The 22,317-nt window shown below is 37.3% G+C and overlaps 1 protein-coding gene across 5 annotated transcripts in view; it reads right to left on the reverse strand.

Moving 5' to 3' along the window:
* The window catches only part of DLG2 (discs large MAGUK scaffold protein 2), a 307,910-nt gene that overhangs the window by 223,696 nt on the left and 61,897 nt on the right, over positions 1-22,317 (reverse strand). For 3 of the 5 annotated variants that reach the window (XM_057364043.1, XM_057364042.1, XM_057364046.1), the window contains one exon: positions 20,865-21,020. The exons of the other annotated variants lie outside the window; for them this stretch is intronic. In XM_057364043.1, coding sequence (XP_057220026.1) covers positions 20,865-21,020 — 156 coding nt within the window. The remainder of the gene's footprint in view (positions 1-20,864; positions 21,021-22,317) is intronic. 5 annotated transcript variants of the gene reach the window in all.

The raw sequence follows: 22,317 nt of genomic DNA on the forward strand, positions 1-22,317 counted from the left end.
CAACAGGCCAGTGAAACTTCTATCTGGGATGAAACATTCATGTTAGGGAACTACTTATTGTGTTTTAAACTTCTGTAATGCAAAAAATATGGACAAACCACCATTAAGGGCTCAGACAGCATGACACTCAAATCAGTTCATCCCAAAGCCCACCTACGGCATTGACAGTAGAAGAAATAAGGTTGTTACAATCGAAAATTTTTCCTCTTCTTTTTTGTTTGAATAAAACCAAGACACATTACCTTTACAAAGAGGGCAATAAAAAAGTCATTAGCTTTCCTCTCTCAACCCTCAACTGTATCAACAAAGAACAGTTGTCCTYTATTTGCTATAGCCCTGACTTAGCACACCTTTTGTTTTCATGTATCTTTATTTTGACAAGTCAAAACTGGCAGCATAAAGTGATTTRCTTTCTAAATCAATTGCCCTGTGACTTCTCATAAAGAAGCATAGAAGCAGCCACAGGCTGGGTAGAGACCTCTCTGAACACTGCCTTTGGAACAGCCATTCTTTAGCTCCCAATCCTGAAACTGCCACACAGAAGAAAAAGATACAAACTCCATTTGTCCATCAACATGTTCTCTGCAGAAAAAACATCCAAGACAAACAACAACAACAAAACCAAAACCTAAACTAAGCTCTGAGTTATTCTTTGTTATTCACAATAAAAGAAAAAAGAGTGATAAATGCAATATTGAAAAAATTGCACCAGAGACCAGTGAAGGGAATGCTAATAATGTTTGTTTTTATGATGTATTCTCAGCATGTTGTTTCTTATGTCAAGGATTGAAGGTAACATTGCAGCTGTTTATAAAGCTTCTAAGCCTTTCCTTTGATGGATRTAAGAGTTTAAGAAGCCAACATGCTTTAATTCCATTAACGTGGAGTTTTAATTCAGCTCAGTGAAGTAAAACCAGCTTTTCCTGATGCTGCCAACAGCTAAACTTCGAACTTAAATGAGTTTTTGCACTCCTGTGGGATTAATTAGAAGACCAGAGATTGCTTTTTTTGGCATTAATTTTATCTCAGCTACAACCGTTTGATAATATCCAGTACTGACAGCTACTGACCCATATTGGAAGTGCCAAACYAACCAGACAGTCTCAGATGCAAACAGGAAACCTCTGGGAATAGGACATTCAACCCTGCTATGTTCAGATCACCCTCAGGTAACAAAGCCAGACATGAGATGTAACTCTGTTTTCATGCACAGGCACATGCAGTGAGGATTTCAGCGACATAACTCAATTTTCAAAATTGCATCTGTACATCTTTTGTACAAATAGAATTGCTAGGCTAAATATGTACTCAGTGGAAAACAGCAGAGAAACAAAATGAGGGTAAACTAGGCTGTCACTCTGCCTACAAATACATAGAATAAGGGCCATACTACATCTCTATTCTGATTCTCCGAAGTTATTTCACTTGCACAACTAAAGTCAACAAGGTTGGCAACTTCTCCCTCTCTTCCTGTCTCCCTTCCCCAAACAGTACTCACAAAGAAGTGTTTAGCCACATTCTGTGACTTCAGGTGTTTGAGTTATTGCAAYCCTAAACTAACAAAATTTACCAATAACGAAGAACGCAAGGTGAAGCTGTGACTCAGAGCAATACTTCAGCTCCTAAAATAAAGCTAATTATCCACCTTTGTGAGCAGTGTGCCTAAGCCAGGTAACTTATCTTCAAAGTGGTGAAACATCCACTGACTTCAAATCTACTTCCTTAAGGCTGAGGTAATTGCAGGAGATATATTTACCTTTAAAATATAGAAAACTTATTTGAGAGGAATTGTTGTTTCAGCTTGAGATACAGTATTTAAAACAGCAGAAGTAGTTTAGAATGATGTGAGGGGAACTGAAAGTAATTAGGAATGCTGTTTAAAGGAGTAAAGTGGAGAGGATGTATTTTTAAAGCAGTTCCCCACGTAAAGTTCCCATGTAGGGTAAATACAGACTTACAGTATTGTGAAGAACTCTGCATTGAAAAAAATTAGGTGGAAACAGAGTGAAAACTGTTAGAAAAAGCCTAATCCAATCCCAACTGGTTATGCTCCTTGGTCATATCTTCATCTCATATTTTGGACAGACTTTCGGGTCTTTAGAAGTGGGGTGCCTAAATCTCCACATCATTCCAAGGCATTCTATTACTGTTAAAAAAAAAGTAAGGTTAAGTCTTCCTACCAGCCTCAGTTATAATACTACTGTTGTTTTTATTATTGTTTTCATCATTATTTATGATACTGCAATGATTATGAGTAATTACAAAGCTCCTTCTGGGAGCTGAAATACTCTCTGATGAAGTTAGTTTGAAAATTATACCAGCAGAGGACTGAGGTTTACATGGCAAAATATTTACAAGTGAAAAACCTGAAGGTATATAGGGAAAAGAAAGGGATAATGGTAGAAGAAGGAAAATACAACTCTCAGTTGCTTAAGCAGTATTGGATGGAAATGATCCATGAGCAYAACAACTGTTTTTGTCTCTAATTACAGTAGTGCTATTTTCATGAATTTAAATAGGGAATATTTATTTAGAAATTGCAGGAACTTTCCTGATGCCCTCTGCATAGCCTCCCAAATACCTACAGCTCATGACATCTGGTCCCATGTTCAAAACATCGAGTTTGCAGCTCCTCATGGACAAGGCTGCTGTTGTTCTCCTTCCTCTTTTTGGCATGATGTTTATGCACTTCCACATCACCAATGTTTTTTTGCCATACACTCAAATGTTGTCCATCATTTCCTGTTCTCATCATTGCCAATTCTCTCTGGCATTAGTGCTTTCCAAGCACTACCATTCCAATGAACTGTATGGGGTATAAGAGAATGGGAAAATTTGATTTCTGTGCGACAGAAGAGCTACTATTTTTGCTAGGTAAAAAGAAATCATCTTCCCCAAAGGTGACAGAGGCAGTGCCTCTGGGATGATGTATTTAAGAAGGGGCAAAACTCTGCAACCAAAGAGACAGGGGGAGAGTATGTGAGAAGAGCAGCCTTGCAGATCCCAAGGTCAGTGCAGAAGAGTGGAGTGGAGCTGCTCCAGGTGCCAGAGCTGAGAGTCTCCTGCAGCCCCTGGTGCAGCCCATGGTGAGGCAGCTCTGCCCCTGCAGCCCCTGGAGGATCCCACAATGGAATTGGTGGATGTCTGAACTAGGCTTGACCTCATTGTAAAAGCCATGCTGGGCCATGTCTGCTGGCAGGACACATGCCTCTGCAAGAAACCCACACTGGAGTAGCCTGTTCCTGAAGGACTGCACCCTATGGGAAGAATTCATGGAAAGGACACACATTTGGAACCGTTYGTGAAGAACTGCAGCTCTTGGGAAGGATCTGTATGTTGGAGAAATTCATGGAGGACTGTTTCCATTGGGAGGRACCTCATGCTGGAGCCAGGGAAGAGTGTGAGCAGGAAGCAGCTGCAGACACAACATGTAATGAACTTACCACAACCCCTATTCACCATCACCCCATGTTGCTCTGGGAAAGGAGGAGGAGAAATCAGGAATGAAGCTGAGCTCAGAAGAAAGAGAAAGATGGGGGTAAGGTGTTTAAAGGTTTTGATTTCTGACTGCCCTACTCTGATTTGGGCCTGAGTTGGTCACTGAGTTGGGCCTGCTTTGCCTGTGATGGTGATTGATCTCTCCCTGGAAAGCAAGAATACCTACAGTCTTTCACAGGGAGTACGTAGCACAATTTCCATCAGTAGCTGCTCTGTGGCAGCAGCAACACCCAGCACTCACTATAGTCCCATAAACCCCACTTCTGATGGATTTCTAGAGATGTGCACTGCCTCCAGAATGAAACACATTATTGCACACAAACCTTATTAGGCTTTTGTACAAGTAATGACAGAAGTGTGGGCACTGAAATAGTTTTGCAGCTTAAGCAAAAGTCAGAAGACATTAGCAAGGACTTGAAAAATGGGTCCACTTTTGTGGAACTTGAGCAAARCTTTGATAGAAATCAAGAAATAGCTCAGCAGTTGCAGGAAAGTTCATATAGAGACAATAGGAAGAATCATGTAAGATTTGAAATCCAAAAATACAAAATTGCACAGCAGACACACTTTTAACAGTTATACTGGTGGGGGGAGAGGCAGAAGATAACAAAAGAAATTACTGGGTAAGTTTTCCAGTAAGGAAACTACTCCTATTGTCTAAAGGAAAAGCTCATCTAATCTATAATTTGAAATACTGTAAACTAGTAAATTATTCATAACAACAGGCAGCGAGCCTTCARTCTTCAAAAAATTAAGGCCAGAATTTTTAGATGACCTGGTTTATTACTGTCTCAACAGAACTGAATGAAATACATACTTGTCAAAATACAACTTCGTGGGAGATGTGTACTCAATAGAGAAGAAAACAAATGGTTAAGCTTAAAAATTTGCCATCGTAGGTGGTTAAAGTTCATTTAAAGCTAGGAATACTATTTGAAAGACCATTAAGAGCTCCCTCCAGGAATCAGAGAGTCCCAATTCCAATTCAAGATGCAAAAAAAAAAAAGAAGTATGATATGATTTTAACACAGAATTCTGTCAGAGGAATCTTGTCATTAACTAAATGGACAGAGATAATATCCTAATGATGACACTGATATTGCAATACTGTATGTGGTGCCTAGAAAAGCCTGGCTTTGATTTCCCTTTTCAAGGTAAGGTTGACTTTTTTTGCACTGAAGATGACACTTCAAAAATAATTCATAGGACTTTTGTACTTTATCTGCTTGTTTTTTAAAGGGTAGGTAAATCACRGATAAATAAGCCTAATGACAGACTKAAAATAACATCAACCCATTAAAATAATTTGCAAAGTTTMTATTCCTCTCCATCCAAAGAAAAACAAGCACCTAAAATCCTYTTCATGCTAGAGTCATTGCACTACATCTTACTCATTTAAGATAAAGCATATTAAAAATAAAGTGATTTAAAACAGCAATGAAAAACTGTCTGATGCCAAAACATACTGTATAATTAACAAATATTTCTATATGTCATGAGATTCTGTATTATATTTGTATAATAAAAAAAATCCTACAGAAATTTAAGTTCAATACTGCATAAGACCAAGTCCATTTTCTCTGCGCTCACCAACCTTCATGTGTACATTGCAATGAATTACAGAAAAGGAGCACATTCAGCTTCCATAGAAGTGGCTCATTAAAACAAAGAGAACTATCATAACAGAAAGAGCAATTTACAATTTAAATTACAATTTAAAATTTATCAGAAAAGTACACTTCATATTGCAGTTACTCCTGATCCTGTGTTTACTGCACCTGTGTGATACCTTCTGATAATGTTATCCCTCCTATTTGGATATACATTATCTCTTTGCAAGCTAGGAATATGGCTTGAATATGTATTTTTTTTAACAGAGTAGAGGTGAGAATGTAATCCTACATAAGCTGCTATTTAGTCTCACTTCCTCTGTCATTCAAAGCAGCCCAGCATGCAAGTGTGCATGTGCAGCTTTACCAAATGCAAAACCAGCAATCCTAGAAGGATACACAAAGAGGAAAAAGCAAGTGCAGGAATAACGTACATAAATAACATTCCAACAGAATATGAACAAACAGCAGGGAATGGCAGTTTGAAAATGCAGAAATATAAAGACTATTGCCAAAATGAATGAGGAATAGTGAAGCAATTCAACAGTTTAAACTCTTCTGCTTCTAATCTAATCTATTTGAACCACGATTTTTGAATTTGGATTTACTCAGCATTYCATGGGCAACACTGAGCATCTTACACCATGGGGTCTAAGGATAAAGTATACACTAAAAYCAGACATGGAAAAAAATTTAAAATTTATTAATTTTCCTCATCCTGGGGTTGTTCCCAGTGGAAGTGTCAGGCATAAGCATCTCCCAGAAAAGATCACCATGGTATTATCTAAGCACATTAGCAATTAATTTTGTCTGGGTTTGATTATAGGCCTTAGACRGATTATATGAATGATGGGGTAGTTATATTATTTATTTATATGTTCCATAATGCCAATCCTTATATTCATAAATTGACATATAAACAACCATTTATTTGAAGATGGTTGTTAAATTCAATCTTTGAAGAGATATTTAGCTAATTAAGAGAGAACTGTGAAAGGAATTTATGAAGAATTCTATTCTATGTCTGTGGTAGTCATTACAGCTAATTGTTTAGTTACAAACTTAATAGATAAATCATTTGACTAAAACACTGGAAACTCGTTTTTTAAAGGTCTGCAAAATTTGCAAGCATGTATACATGATTGAGCTGATACACAGTCAATSTGTGATCCTTCTGGTGACTAATTTAATATCACTAAGACAAAATAATAGAAGTCCTGAACAAAACCCTGACTTTTCTCTGCTAAACTTTACAAGTATTTCTTATAAGTTMGGGGTCATTCCTTGCAATTACAACCTTCTCATCAGCAAAACCCAACTCTCCTGGGTTACTTTAGTGCAAGACACTGCCATGCTTCTTTGACTTTCAGGTTTCATTTCTTAAATAAAGAGTTTAATCTAGAAGTAAGTCTTTCTCTGCTAACTAATTACTTCCCTCTGCAAGTACTTTTGTGCTTTGGTTCTCAAATGTTTTGGCCAGAACCAGTTCACTGGGTCCACTGAGATTTAAAACACTGCTGCTAAAGAGAAAACATCTGAGTAACAGACAGACAGGGAAGAACAAGGAAACATGAATCAATCAATACAAATGGCCACAGCAGGATTTATAACAACTCATCTAACCTTAACTAGCACCAAAACCAGAACTGCATTGTTTTTTAGCACTGTAAAAAGAAATAGCCACATGAGGAAGCTATTTTGGAGCATGAGTGTCTTGTGTCCATATTTATCCTGTGCACATGAACTGAGCTATCAYTGCAGTGTTTTGCTTCAGCTCTCYAWGTGTTAATTTTGAGGAGAAAGCAGTTCTGCTGAAAACCTGTGAGTACCCTGAAAACAACCAACAGTTTCACCTGTAAAATATGGATTACTCAGATGACACAAAAAAAAGAATTATGGAGGATAAGCCCATGCATTGGATAGTCATCCATATTTTCAAATCTTGGATTCACAAGATTGGCAGAAAATTCCAAGGTAATAGGCTTTTCTGTTTAGAATTCCTTTGATACACTACTTCATTCCAAGTTATGCCTCTCTTCCAGCTTACCAGGGAAGTCTGTTATTATAAAAAATGCCTGTTCAAATAATCTTTTTTTTTTTTTTTTTTTTTTTTTTTTTTTTTTTAAACAATGGAATTTTTTTTTTTTTTTTTTAAACAATGGAATTCTCCAAATACAGGTAGGAAATACACATAAAGAAACCCAGAGAAGGTTCTGTCACTCATTACTTGTGGATATAAAATGAGCACTTTAGTACCCAAGCCAAGTGGAATGGTTTCATCTCTGGTTTCTTTCTTCTGGGCCAAAATACAGGCCTGGATACATTCTACACCTTTGAGGCATCTAAATTAATTTATATTTGTACCTTATTATTAAACCTATGATAACTACTGTATCTGTAGAATCCTCTTATATACAAATGAGAGACTGCTACACATCAGTCCCAAACAAAAACTATTCCTATTAAATGTGGATGCAGTATGTATAAATTAGTKCTGGAAAATATGAATTCTTTCAATTTATGTATTTCATTGATAGCGACCCAGACTTTTTTCTTACAATAAATATTACAATATGCACATCTCCAGTTGAGAATAGAGGTAAAATTGACAGCATTTTAAAGAAAATACAACGTAGTGTCTCCTCACATCTCCCTTCATCTTATTCTCTACATAGAGACTACTCCAAGCCTTAAGTAATGAAATGCTAATATAATTTAAAGTGAATTTATTAGGACCTACATTAATTCACTTTGCTTTTCTTGTTAGAAATATAGAGTCTTTACAATACCACTGAATTCCTGGATATTGGTTAATCAGTCTTAAATCAACATTCCCAAAAGTACCTTCCACCTTTTTCAACTGATTGATTTTTTAACTCCAACGAAGCTCTGTCAAATTCTCAAAAATAGAATTACACTGATTTAAATTCATATGTACGCTAATGAAATTTGAAGTTGCACAAGGTACTCTTAATTTGTATTCTTTGTTTGCTGTTCCTTTAGAAAAGTGAGTCTGAAACTTCTTAGCCTCACTGTGGAATTTCTGTTAGGACCTTACTGAAGCCATTTACTCTCTCCACTTGCTATGTCCTTGTTTCTAAGAACACAAAGATAAATGAGATGTCCAGACTCTTACARTGATTGGAATAATGTTCAGGACAAGATACCAGCTGAGTGCAAGCAGAAGAGATCCTGTCATTTTTAAAGCTGCATCAATGTTGCATTTCTGTTAGCTGACACTAATTAAAATGTTTTCTTTCATTTTAAAGTGGTAATACAAGAATAGCAGAATTGGAGAATTTAAACATAAAAACATGAAAGAAATTAAAGAAATCCTCTCTGAAAAAAATTGCAGCATATTCTCTTTTACTGAAGAGCACATTTACATCAGTTTTTATAAAAATCCCCATTCTTATTATATAGTGATTATTTAGAAGCACTTTATATTGCTCCATTGTGTTTTAAAGTTTACTGATAAACAGCAGTCCATGCTGCTTGATTTATTTAAGTCAAGAGCAAATAGATTCACCATTACAATCATATAGGAATTTATTTGTCATGTTACGCCATTCTTTAAGGATACACAGTAGTACATCCATATAGATTGGGGCTTTTTGATGCTACAAAACATGATGTCATGAGGTGTGGCAGTCAGCCTTGACATGAAAACTGCTTCTAGTATTATGCTGACATGTTTATTCTTTGTTTAACTCTAATAAAGTCATGTAATTCTATATTTGCTAAGACATGCTTTGATTTTGGTATTGTACTGATCTTCCTTTGCAGACACCTGCTGCCTAGTACCACTTTTGTCTAAACACAAAACGCTGCTCATCTTGCAATTAATTAAAATCACTATGGAACTGTACAAGATTGTATCAGAAAAAAAAATATAGGAAAACCAAGCAAAAGGAATCAGTTGAACATGATTCCTGTATTCCTATCATTGTCACTATGGTTTGAACCTTTGATATTTTGTTCCAAACAACAATCCGATTACCCTAGCTGAATGACCCATTTCTGTAAYCCATGGCATAACAATGTGAACACTAATTGTTGACTGATGACTACAGGAAGTACCTGGGAAACCAGGCAAAATCCATCAGGAAAAATACACTCAAATTTCCATTAGGATTAAATTTCCTCTCTTTGCATATTTCCCTTTCTTAATGCTGTGGACATACCGACCAGGAGAAGTTTCAGTCATATGAGACACACTATTCTAGGCAGCACCTATGGTTTCAATGACACTTATGAATTCATCACTGATTTCAGATGTCTTTGCAAAATGGGTAAYGTTCACTCATACTGCTGATTCTGAAATGTCAACATTGAATTCTCTTCTGCATGGTGCAACGACAGCATTACGTGAGTTTGTATCCTAACCAAACCTGTGTGACTTCTGCTTCCAGCCAAGCCTGTACAGCCACGCTCTTACACAGATACTACAGGAGCCCTCCTACCTGCAACTCTTAGTCACTGTGACTTGAATAGGCTGAATTCTGATTACAGCTTAGGCAATCTTCATCAGATCAGTAGCTGAACTGTCTACACGCTGCTGGTAATACCCAAGTCAGCTTTTAATCCATGTGGACATTTATTGGAAGCTGGTTAGACTGCTCCATCAGCTAWCCTGCCTTGGCTGGAACCAGCTCAGGACTTGGGACTTGCATTGGGCTGCACAGGGGCACTTTACTCACAGTGAGTAGCAGCAAGTGATATTTGGCTTCCCTGCTGTGTGCTCCTCCCATGTGGGTTTCTSTGAAGCTCAGGTGAACATGCTCATACACTGTCTCCTTACATTGTGATTRTTTCACTCTGCCTTTTAGGAAAACCAATTACAGATACAGTTGCTGCTATTGAGAACTTGTCAGCTAGAAATCGTATCAATAGCAATTTGACCATATACTCAAGTGTACTCTGAGATTGTAGAGYTGTATTCTCTTCCTTTCTTTCTACTTCCTAAGTGTAGTGATTCCACTACATCATAAAAGCAAGAACTATAAAGATCCTCTAAAGATAAAGCAAACAACTCCAATTATCTGTGAGACAATGCATTTTCTGCATGGAGTATGGAAATACTGAGGAAAAAGACATTGTCCCTGGGCACTGCAAAGTTTTTCTTCCTATATTCCCTCAACAATATTGAAATTTTAATTTTGAAAGTCAAACTAAAAGTTCCTCTTCCTTTGTCAGCTAAAAATACATATTTTAGTGCCTTGGCATTTTCACTGACCTTGCTTTTTCTGCAGTAACAGTAGCAGTTTTATGCATTATAAGCATTATTAAAAAAAATCAGATAAGCTAGTTGCTTCTGGTGCTGTTCTTTAAAAATGAAATAAAAACCTTTTCAAGAATTAATTCTTTAACAAATTCTACATACAAATTTACAATGACAACTTGGCTAAATTTAGGTTCAACCCAAAAATGTCAGTTGCATAACTAGACCTTCACAAAAATCAAGGATGTTTAGAGTTTGTAACTCCTTCTGCATACCTAATATATTTTTTAAATCTTTTTTTTTCTTGGTAGAACAGAAAGAAAACCTCTTCCAAGTGACATAATATTGATACAGCAGGTTATAATGACTCTGGCTTACAATGAACTCCTAAGGCATTTTTGTCCTGCTATTGCAAATTGGCACTGGATATCTCTGCATATGTGCATAGGGTTTATCAAGGGCAGATTTTTTCGTGGCCTTTTCAATGTTTCCTACCAAAGCTCAAGCTCAGGATTTTGCATTTCCCTTGTACTTGTGTGTAAAATAAACATTCTTCTTTCTGTTCTCCCCTTCCATCGTTCCCTGCCCCCTGCCCACCCCATACTATTTCTCAAGTTAATGCACTTAAGAGACTATGTTGAAGTAACTGTGTAACTTATGTTGCCAAAATTTTTTATCTTTCCTCTCCCCATTTTCAGTTTCAAAATAAGGTTTCAGTATTTTCAAACTCCCAAGGATTTTAGTTTAGGTCCTAGGGGTCTCCTTAGGTAGTAATAAGAAAGTCCCTCTCTTTAAGGGACACTGATAATTAGTAAGTTCAGAATAGATTTAATTTGTTGCATTGGTTTCTAAATCACATTTGGGGAAAATTTTGGATGCAAGTATGGAGACAGTAGTGGTAGGTGAGCTCTACTGCATCAGAACTGCACAGCAGACATCTGGACAGCCCCCAGTAATGAAYCAATGTTCTTAAAAATTTCTGTGTTCCTCTACAGAACAGGAATTACAAAGTGTTACTTCCTATAGACACATACTTTTAAAATATTGAACTAAGATGARAAAATCACTGTGTAAATTTGTCAAAGAAGCTACTGAGTTGGAAGAGAATCTGATGGAAAACAGGCACAAACCTAATCCGCTGGGATAGCATAAACATAAATTTTCCTTCCAACTCTGAATTGTATTCCAAATTGAAGTGGAATCTAAAATAGTAATCTTAAAGATTTAAAATCATATTTAGATCTCACTTTAGGTTATATCATTAGGAGTTGAGACAACAACATAAAAAAAATCCCAACAAATCAAATCATTTTAAAGTAATCACAATGTAATTTTGGTGGTCAAACACAAGCACCTCTAACCACCCAAACCCCACAGTGATAGTTTTAAAGTATTCTTTGTTTCTCACACCAAAGAGGAAAGTGAGAAAACACTAAGATGAGTGAGCTGGAGTGAAATTGCTTTAATTAAAAAGTTAAAGGGGGTTGATAAAGGGCTCTATCAAGTATATGCTTAGGCTCTTCTGTTTGAAGAGCTGGAAAATTCAATAATCAAACTGAGATATGGAGCAAAATTGTCATGGTTTGCAAACCAAACACATGTCAAACCATGGAATTTAAATGGAGATTCTTGCCTATATATCTTTGGCCTGTATTTCACTAGCTTAAATTTCACTTTTTAAATGTAATTTAGGTACTTCCAATAAATGTAATTTAGGTACTTCCAAATCTGTGTTTTACTGGAAATCAGTTGGACTTTAACTCATGAGATTATCTAAAAGCCCATCTTTCATTTTATGACAGCCAGTTCTCCCAGTGAACTAGTGAATCACTTAGTAATTTTAAAAAATCTTGTTGTCTTCTGCATCTCTTAAATATTACAAATATTTATAGATTTATTTATAYCAAAATGGATTTAAATCAATAAGASAAGTTCAGCAATCCKCTCCCTACCAAAATGGAAGTTTAACCTAAATTAAGGAGGATATTTATTCAGATGGCATTTAAAAACAACTTATGAACTGTAGCACATGCACATAAATGTACTACTGTATAGGTAAAGGGAAGTTTAGTTTTCCACAATTTCTTGTTTTCTTCTCTCCTATTTTCCCTGCTTTGAAAAATACCTTTGTAGTATTTGTATTGCCAGATTGAATCAGGTGACACCATAAAAACAACTCCCCAAGGTTATGTAGAGACTTTCAGTCCAACTGAAATTTAAATGARCACTTTAAAGTTTTGAGTGTTATGGTTTTCATTAATTGTATCACTCTGAAGTCTCTGTAGACGGGTCCAGTTATACAGCYAATATTTTCAAAGAGCAACAAATGCTTTTTTTGAAACGGGAAATGTAAAGAGTGCTGATCAATAACTATTTCTGCACTAAGATGAGAAGTAAACAATAAGTTYCATCACATTTTTCTAAATGATGGTTGCATGGCCTTTACAAAAAAAGAAAAGACAGAAAAATGYGACCTTGCTGTTCCAACCTTTGGTTACTGGAATCAATGTTCCCTTTACCATGGGAAATAATTATTATTCTTACAGTCCCACACAGGTCCTTGTATGTTCTGATACTAGGAAAAAAAAATGAAAGGAAACCAAATTATGTAGAAATTTTAGAGTAAATTCAGGATGTGGATCCCATCAGATCCTGACTTTTTTTAAACTTTTTATTTTTTGGTTTCTGGATATTCCATTAATTAGTATTTTACACTTTTTGCATGGAAGATGTAAATTGAAATCACTGTTTACAAGAGAAGAGAATCTAGTTTAAACAACTCATTCAGTTTTGCAATGCTTTCCACAAGTGTCCCCAAATAGGTTTGCAGTATCACTGGCCTGGCACAGACTCCTGATTCTATATCWCAAACATGTTTTTAATTATATCCTGTTCAAAGTCAGACCTTATTTGATTTGACAAAATGAACGGAATTGGACAAATCTGAAAGTATCTACATATAGAGCTTATATAAACAAAACCAAATTGTGGTACGTAAATACAAAACAATCTGGGGGCCTAAGTCAGCACCACATTATTCCACTGGGGTAACTGCAAAACAAGACTAGTGCAGGTCTGAGGGAAGGTTCATTCTTTGTTGTTTTAATTCTCTTGCATTTCCSAAACAAACGACACCACTGTAATGAGAGGTCCCACCCGCTTTCCACAATGMCTTCCTTCACTCTGTTTGAAACTAATGACCATTCTTTTTCTATGCAGTACAGAAAATTTTGCATATCTCCATCTGTTGGAAAGATCTTTCAGCTCCTAGGGCTGCTGGTGGTCTCTGTAGACATGTGTCACCTATTTTACAACTGGACAAAATTGAAAGAAAGCTTTAATTTTCCAAGGTCATACAACCTGTCAGTGACACAGGCAAATTTCTCAGTTCCCAGCTCTTTGCTCTAACCAGAAAGCTTTTTTTTCCCTCTTTCTGTGCAGTTACAACCCTGGAAACTATTCTTTGCCCAACAGGCACAGCACAGGGAGCCACAATATAGTTTTATTTACGCTGCCTCCACAGTAATATTTAATTTCTAAGCTCAAAGAACTCKCTCACGGGGTAAAAAGAGTAATTTGTTCTCCAGGTTAAATTTATTCTTGGTTTTTCTGATGAGCCAAGACTAGCAATTACTGTGACAGATGGAGTGATGATTTTTATGATGTGGAAACTTGTCCACAGGAATGAAACTGAAATCTCCAAACCCGTTTCTCATAGGGGCCTTTAGACAGTTGTCAGGTAAAAATTATCACTGTGGCCAAGGTTTGAATTAGTGAATGGCTCCATCAGCTTGTTACTGCAACGCTCCCCTACAGAGTGACACTTTCTGACAAATTTTTGTCATTTACTCTGAATATACTTGAACCAGATAGGGAACAAATATATGGGTTTAAATTTCTCTCAACACTCAGAAGAATCTGAACATTGTGTTTGGAGTTTCAGTGCTCTATCATTTCGGAAGGACTGCTTCAAGGTGATTTTCAGAGAGCAGAACAGGGTGCTTATGTATATTGAAAACAATTACATATCTCACAGAAAAGAAAATTTCTAACAAGTAAGTTACTTGGTTAGGAACTGACTGGATTTTCATGGGATAGTCAGAAGCATCACTCTTGCCTTGTATTTGGAGGGCCATGGTCCACCACAGCCTTCCCATGCCCAGTGACTGAATACCCTTGCCAAAATCCTTAGACACAAGCCCATAAAAAATAATGTGATACTTGTCTAGTCTCCTGGTTCCAGTCTTCACCATTAATCCAAAAAAMCACACAAAAGCTGGCTTTTAATACTTAGGGAACAGTTTCTGYGTGTCTTTTAAAAATTTTATTTTATTCTGTTTAATCATAGTAGTTACTGTTCTTAATATAACTGAGGAGATTATTTTACTGACAAAGCAAAGCAAATAGAATTAAGTGACTTTCTCAACTGAAGAGAATAAGTCAGTCAGCACAACGGCAAATAAAGCCCAGCAACTCTAACCTGAGGCACTTCATCTTAATCTGAAAGGCTTCTGTAACTTTACATAATTAAACACTTGAACTGTAGAGGCTTTATGCCTTTACAGGTTAAGATTCTCCTGCATGAGTTTTAAAAAGTTGCATCTGCCCAGCAATTTTAGTTAATTGTGTCCAAAATAGAAGACTCATCATTAAAAAAATGAAAGCTCATAAGTGAGTTTATAGGAATGTTTGTGCTTATTAGGGTCAGAGATTCATGCATGCAAAGTAGCACGAGAGCTGAGATTGAAAGGCAGCATCATTTTTCTTTCATTAACACTAACAGTTACATGACTGSATCATTTACTTGAAGAGAACACTTCAGTCAGGATTAAACAGAAATTATAGGAAACTGTTCCTGTTAAGACTTTTTAATTTGTTAATTGAAAGTGATAAAGAAAATCCACAATTAACTTCTATCATTTCCAAAAGATCCTTAAATAATTTAAAGGCCTCAGGAGGCTGATTCACAAGCAGGGACAATCCACACTGAACATTGCATTTAAGTTGCAGACAGCTAATCAACACAGTTTATGCTTATTGTGCTTTGCCTTATAACTATAAAATATTGCAGATCTGGAGCTGTTTTCAGAAGCAGCACAACCCTGTCAAGCATAATGTGCATGTAGTTGTATGCATCTGGGCTGCATCCTGCCACCCACTGAGATCTGCGCTCCTGCCTGTGGGCCAAGGTCTCCACGTTTATTTTAAGAGAGGTCTAAGAGTTAAAGAAGTGCTTGAATTGCTAAAGATGCTGTTTAGGGAATGAAGGCTACAGCACTTGCATAGYTGATTCTCACTGAAATCAACAATAACAAGATGCTGCAATTCCYATCAGTGTGAACACTGGCACCCAARCCGGCCTTTGTGATGACCAGTTCAATCTCTTAAATTGCTTAGGGGTTGCTGYGTGCTCTGTGCCTCTGAATGCATCAATTTATGCATAGGTATGCCCTAAAAATCACTTCTCGAAACAAAAACCCAAAGTATTCACTTTTGCAAATGCCACTTTGTGATTTTAGGGAGCTACTTCACCAAGAATTATTTTAACATGATATCTTATATTTTCAAAGGGTTTTTTTTTTTTCTGATTATAAGTTTAGTTAGTTTCATTGACACTGAATAATGTGAACCTCAGTATTGCCTGTTTTTATGTTCAAAAATCCACAAAAAGAATTGTGTACTTCTTCCCCTCCACAGTCTTTAAGAAATGTTTTTAGTAGTAGTACTTCATTGTATATAAACTTCCTCTCTGTGGATGGATTGTATAAAAYGCAAATCAGTCCAGAAGCTGATCCKAAGATGTTAAAGTAAGAAATACAAATCTGCTCCAACTCTGGTTTTAAATATTTTAGKATTTACAGCCATTTGACTCAGACTATTTTCCCATTTTGTAATTACTATTTGAAACTCCTACGCCCCCACACCCCCACCAAAAAAAGAAGGTAAACAAAGAGAACTAAACAGTGGAAGTTATTTTTAAATTCAAAAAGGGTGGTTGTGTTTATGTGGGGCAAACTGAAGACTCAATTTTATAATATCATTGCTTTTTTACTACTTGTTTGATAGGTCCCACTTTCAGGTTGCCAGGCAYTTCAAAAACCACAGAATATGGCAAGATGTGCTTTGGGAGATATAATTCCCATATTAAACACACGGGATTGAACAGGGGACGATGAGTACTGCTGTACAATGTGAGTTTCAATAACGATGACAGGAGCCTCCCTGGAAGGCAGCCACACACAAGAACAGTTAAATGCATCATTTTGACAATAAGCTYGCTCCCAGCAGGTTACTGTGCAGGAAAGGGCTGTGCAAATATTAATAACGAGAGAGTGAGTACCAGAGAGACTCACCATTCATACCTTCGAGTGCAGTTGCCCTAACGTCCTGCAAGGGCCTGTGAAAACTGATCAGCATCTACTCTGTGGTCCCTTCATGGCCTTTGGAGCAATCCCAGGGATCCCTAAAACTGAGTGGGGGGACCACAGGCAGCACTGCTTAGGGCTGCAGACRTACACCACTCTGGCTGCAGAGACCACAGGAGTGCCGTGATCTTTCTGTGTCCCCAGGGAGGGTGTGTGGATTCAGCCACACCCTGGAAGCAGCATCACACATCAGCAAGATTTTAGATTATTTTAGATTTTACTTTTTTTTTGTTACAGTCCCCTTAYCCATATGACCTGCATCCATTTCAGCACACTCCTTTACCTCTTAAGAGTTGCACAGTGCACAGTTACCCTYGAATAGCTACGACAGTGACATGCTGCCTTCTGCAAAAACTGCTGTAGAGCCTTCTGTCAATGTTATCTTCTCTCCCTAATCCCCATCCATAAGAAAGTAGAGTTGGTTCCAAAAACTGCTGTCATTAATCTGATTCATCAATTATCTTGAAATGAAACTCAACCATTAGTTCCTTTCCTACATCTATTAAAAAAAAAAAAAAAGCAATTACACAATCAGACTTGTAAGAAAAGTAAAATACCTATAGAATAAAAAGTTAAAAAAGCCAACAATTTCAGCCCTTTTCCAAAAAGTATACTGGCAACTAGAGTGCCAGAAAGATTTCAGTGAAGACATGGAAGTGAATTCTACGGAAAAATTGAAGCATTTTTCAAGGGTGTCTTTGTAGAGGTGAACTGAAGTTCTCACGGCAAATCCTGGGAACACATTTTGTGCTACACAGTGGGGGAACGAAGTCTCATGTTTGTAGAAAGAGTGTTACATCCATGAGCTGAGATTGCTTTTCACTGCCAATAATCTTCTATTTGTGGACATAATTGTTAATAATGACAGGGGCTAGAACATGAACACTTCACATCCACTCCCACATGGTGCTCTCAAAGGAAAAGTTACTGCTCCAAAATTCTCTCTCTATTCCTGCCTTCAATGGTACAGATTTTCAGCTTTTGCACATTGACATAGCCCTCTAAATATCAATCCATATGAACCGATAATTCAATCAAAAAACTAATTACACTTATCCTAAAATGGGAGCACATTGTTCTAGACCTCCAAATCTCCCAGGAGCTGACAGGCCACCATAAAAGCAAGGGTTATAAACTTGAATTTTTTACAGACAAATAAAGCTGTGGCCTATGAATTCTCTGCCTATTAAGTTAATGAGCCTTGACAAAACAATCATCTGAGGAGCAGCTGACAAATTATGTGGAGCAGCAGTTTGAAAGGTGTTGGCTGGCTTGCAAATATTTCAGTTGGGAGAACATGGCTTCATGCTCCTCTTCCTCTTCCTCTGGGAGAGTCATTTGTCAAACTAAATTTCTTGGAGATCAACAACAGATTCTCAATATTGAAGCATGGAGATACAATAGTAACTGCAGTTACCAAAACAAGTAAATAACCCCTGTCATTTCCTCCTCAAACCTGAAACTCACAAAGGCTGATGAAGAATTTTTCTAGGAAGTCTGCATGAAGATACTGGGGCACCTTTTTCTTTTTGTTTGGAGTTCACTGAGGAGTTTAATGTGGAGGAAAAGAGCTTTGAGARATTCAGGTGAGTAGAGTGGGACCTTTTGAAATACGTAATCAATATTTGGAAGATTTGTTTTTTCTCTTTTTTTAGTAAAACTTCCAATAGAGATGGTGGTATCACAGCTGTGGATTTGAACCACTATCTTTAACTGGACTAATTCTTCAAAATTTTCAACACAATACAGTCCTGAAACACATTGCCTTTGGGAAATTTAGGCCTGTGTACATTAAATACTCTTGCAAGGACAGTCACTTGGATTCGGTTAAAAATGAGATCAGTACTTTTCTAAAATCTGTTCTCCAACTGTGAATACTGAGTCCRTTTGGAAATTGAATCATGATCCGTTGTAAAGCTGTCACTTTCCTCACCAAAGGCATTTGCTGAAATATTATTTCAAACATCTTCCTCCACACTCAACTATTCAGAGTCCTGTGGAAAAGATGACAGTACTGAGAACATGGAAAACTGTCATATTTTTCCRTCTGAATGTTATTTCACAGTGTGAAGGGAGTACAAATTATAGTAATCAGCTACCTTTGCAACAGCATGTAGCAGAGTATAGCGCAGAGCATTTAACCGTGAATTGTCTTTTCTCATATTTTATGTTCTTTTTGTGGTTTTTGTTGGACTGTTGACTTAAACAAACTGATTAAATATACAGGGACTAGAGCTTAATATTACATCGAAGTAGAATGAATATAAATAAAACCTTGTTCTGAAAGAGAATTGTTAAGTCACACTCAGTAGARGAATACCCAGCTTTCCAAGTCCTGATGTCAGGTCGTCAAATATGTGATGACCAAGTATTCAATGAATCAACAATAAAGCCAAAATAATGTATAGAGTTATACATTCAGGTGCYAAAATGGCCTAGTTTTATTAGCTCCTAGAGTTCCAGAGGTTATTGACATTTAAGTATGTGGCTGCAGGAAGCAGCCTTAACATATTAATCCTTTTCCACCAACCTCTCTCCATAGCAGTCATGTCTACAGAGATCAACCATTTACCTCCCTCTGTGGTTAGCAAGGCACTCAACTCCATGGCCCCAACATCCCCTAGAACCTGCTCATTCAACATTCTAACTCCAGTTGGAGCCCTTCTTTCTAAGGGGACTATCGTAAGAGACTTTATACCATGAACTCTTCCATTGTCTCCTTCTAAAACCACATAAGCACTGTCATGCACAGAAAAATTACTCATATTTACACTGCACCTAAAGAACCAGAGTAATTTTACTACTTTTTCCCTTTTATTCAATTTAAGACAACATTAGCAGAGAAATTAAAATATTGTGGGTAGATTGTTAGTGCCTGACACTTACCTGTGCAGATACTTACACCTTCATAAACACTGTACTAATTAAGATCTTGCATTGAGCTGAACAGCTCAACTAATCACTTTGACCACCCTGATTAAGCATCTTTTTACAAATTCTAGAAGTACACAGTCTTCATTCTAATAAAATGACAGGTTCTGCATGGTTTTGCCACATCTATCACATTCTTTGCTAGCATTTGTCTTCTTGCTTTTTAAATGGAGCTTTCTATTTCATAGCATTGCAATGCCTTGCACAGCTGTCCTCCTAATCCCTGGGGTTTCTTTCCTGTTAGTGTATCTTAAATTAATTTACCATTTTACTTTCCATTTTATGCACCTCTGCTCTTCTCTTCCCACTTACTCTGCTTTGAAAAATGCTTTCTGTAGAAAATGTCTATGATCAAAGCTCCAAACACATTTTTTTTTCTTCTATTCTAGAATATAAATGATAGATCTTTTCCTAAGAAATGAAGCACTCTTGAAAAACTGTACCTAACTCTTCCTCTATCTCCCAAATACTGTTTACAAATGGTTTGCTACTATCCTTGCARTGTATAGAAGAATAGCTGTGTTATACTAACATGCAGTTTTGGATGGTCTGCTTTTCTTCATTAAATATTTATCATGAGGCAATCACTGACAACGTGTTACAGAAAGATCTTCCACTATTTCAGTTACGGAAATGTATATCATTTTAGGTTTTCCTAGCTGTCCTCTCTGAGCACAGCTAGCCTAGGGAATGACAAATTTTAGATGCATTCTTCACCATGATTTGGTGAGGGAGGTGATTATTTTTTGCTCTATTTCTTCTGAATGGCTTAGGCAGCTGCCCTATAAACCCAAAGATGCTCAGTGAACTAAGTAGGCACAACAAAGGAATAAAGTGACAGAATCAAAACAAATTACTACAGCTGTCTTGGTCACTTTGCATAATCAAAGAGAAACAAACACTGAATTCAGCTGCAAAACATGGTACATATTATGTAACTTATTTTAGAGCACCATTCCAATGGATCAAAACATTGCCCGCATTCATCACTGGATTTTGGATGACCAAAATTACACACCAAGGTAGCATGTATCTTCCAGTGGTGCAGATGTGAAAGCATGGTTAAAAATAAGCACAAGCTGCAGAAAAAGTTCTATGGTGAAGATGCAAACTATGAGATAAATCCAGTGATGTTCATGCATTCTAACAAAGGAGGTGAGGAAGAAGCGCATGCAGTACCTGGTGATCTCAGAGTCAGGGAGCAGGCCTACGTGGTAGTGGGGGTAGGGAGCTGTAAGAAGGAAGCTTTTGTCACACTCGACAGGGGAATAGTGCCTAGGAGAAGGTGGTTTATCACACAGTTTGTTCACAGTGCTGTAAACAGGTTCAGGAGGCCTGGTGATACAGAGACAAGAGATCAGGTGCATATTAGTTGCTGAGAATACAGAGAAAACACAGCAATCATTTTAAAAGCATGCATAGCAAATCTGTCAAGACCTTTTCAGCGAGGCTTTTCCAACAAGTGTTCTGTTAAAGGAATTGTTAGAGTTTGATAACACTTGTATGGTATTCAAGTGTCTGCATATAAGGATATACACAATACAAGTGGACCAYAAAACTGCTCTATGGGAAGTGTGGCACTGAAAGGGAGTATCTTATCTCTGAAGCCGAGAAACTGAACCATTTTCCCACAAACTCTGTCTCCTTTTTAAATTTTTTAATCTAACTTTACTTCTACACAGCTTTCTGTGATCTTAATTTTGAATACAGCATAAAAGAAAATATATTTGCTACCTGAAAAATAAGTATTTTTTACCCATTAATTTACAATATATGTGAAGTACACRTTACTTATTAATGCAACATACTCTTATCCCAGTGAGCTGGGACTTTGCAAGTAGAGTAGTTGTCAAATTGACCCATATCCTATAATAACACTGATGGTAATAAACTGTGTGAGCAATTCATCTCATTGGCAGGCAATTCGTTGCGTTTCAAGAGTTCTTTGCACTCTTTCCAGATTCAGCCTTCAAAATCTGATTATGCAGGCCACATCTGAAACAGCTAACCTCACTGTCAAGGCTGCTGCAAGCGCGCTTGCAACGCTGCTCCAAGTCTGTGAAGCCAGACACACAGAGTAAGATCTTAAAACTAGAATTTCCCTCCTGCTGCCTARAGCCACCTGCCTGGGGGAGGCAATACTTACCAGAGCCCTCCCAGGAGCCGTCTGGGAGAGAGGAGAAAGGGAAAGCAGCCTTTAGTACCAGCCAGCCAGAGATCCGCGGGAGACAAACAGCGAGCAGTTTACAAAACAAACCCACACCGCATACACAGCACACCTCCCACCTCGTAACTTCTGTGCCATGGCCCCAGCAGATATCTCTGAGCCCACTGACACAGTGAAACCTGACTCATTGTTTGCTGACATTTCTGCTCTAAGGAGAGCCAAGGGTCAATTGCTATCATATCCATGCTTCTGCCAGAAGATCCAGGGTATGCCACTGTCTTTAATCACTGTCATACGATATTAACTAGATGGAAATCTTGTTTCAGAAGCCTGAAAATATCAAGAGGCCAAGAAGTTAATGAACTTTTTTTGTTCTGGCTGCACTATGCCTCACATGGGTGTGAGTTTTGCTGTGACTTCCACAGGTACCAGAATTTATTACCGTCATGGATGTGCTGGCAGATA

The sequence above is a fragment of the Malurus melanocephalus genome, unplaced genomic scaffold (assembly GCF_030028575.1).
Source record: "Malurus melanocephalus ecotype Western Australia unplaced genomic scaffold, MMel_1.1 scaffold_34, whole genome shotgun sequence".
NCBI classification, from domain to species: domain Eukaryota; kingdom Metazoa; phylum Chordata; class Aves; order Passeriformes; family Maluridae; genus Malurus; species Malurus melanocephalus.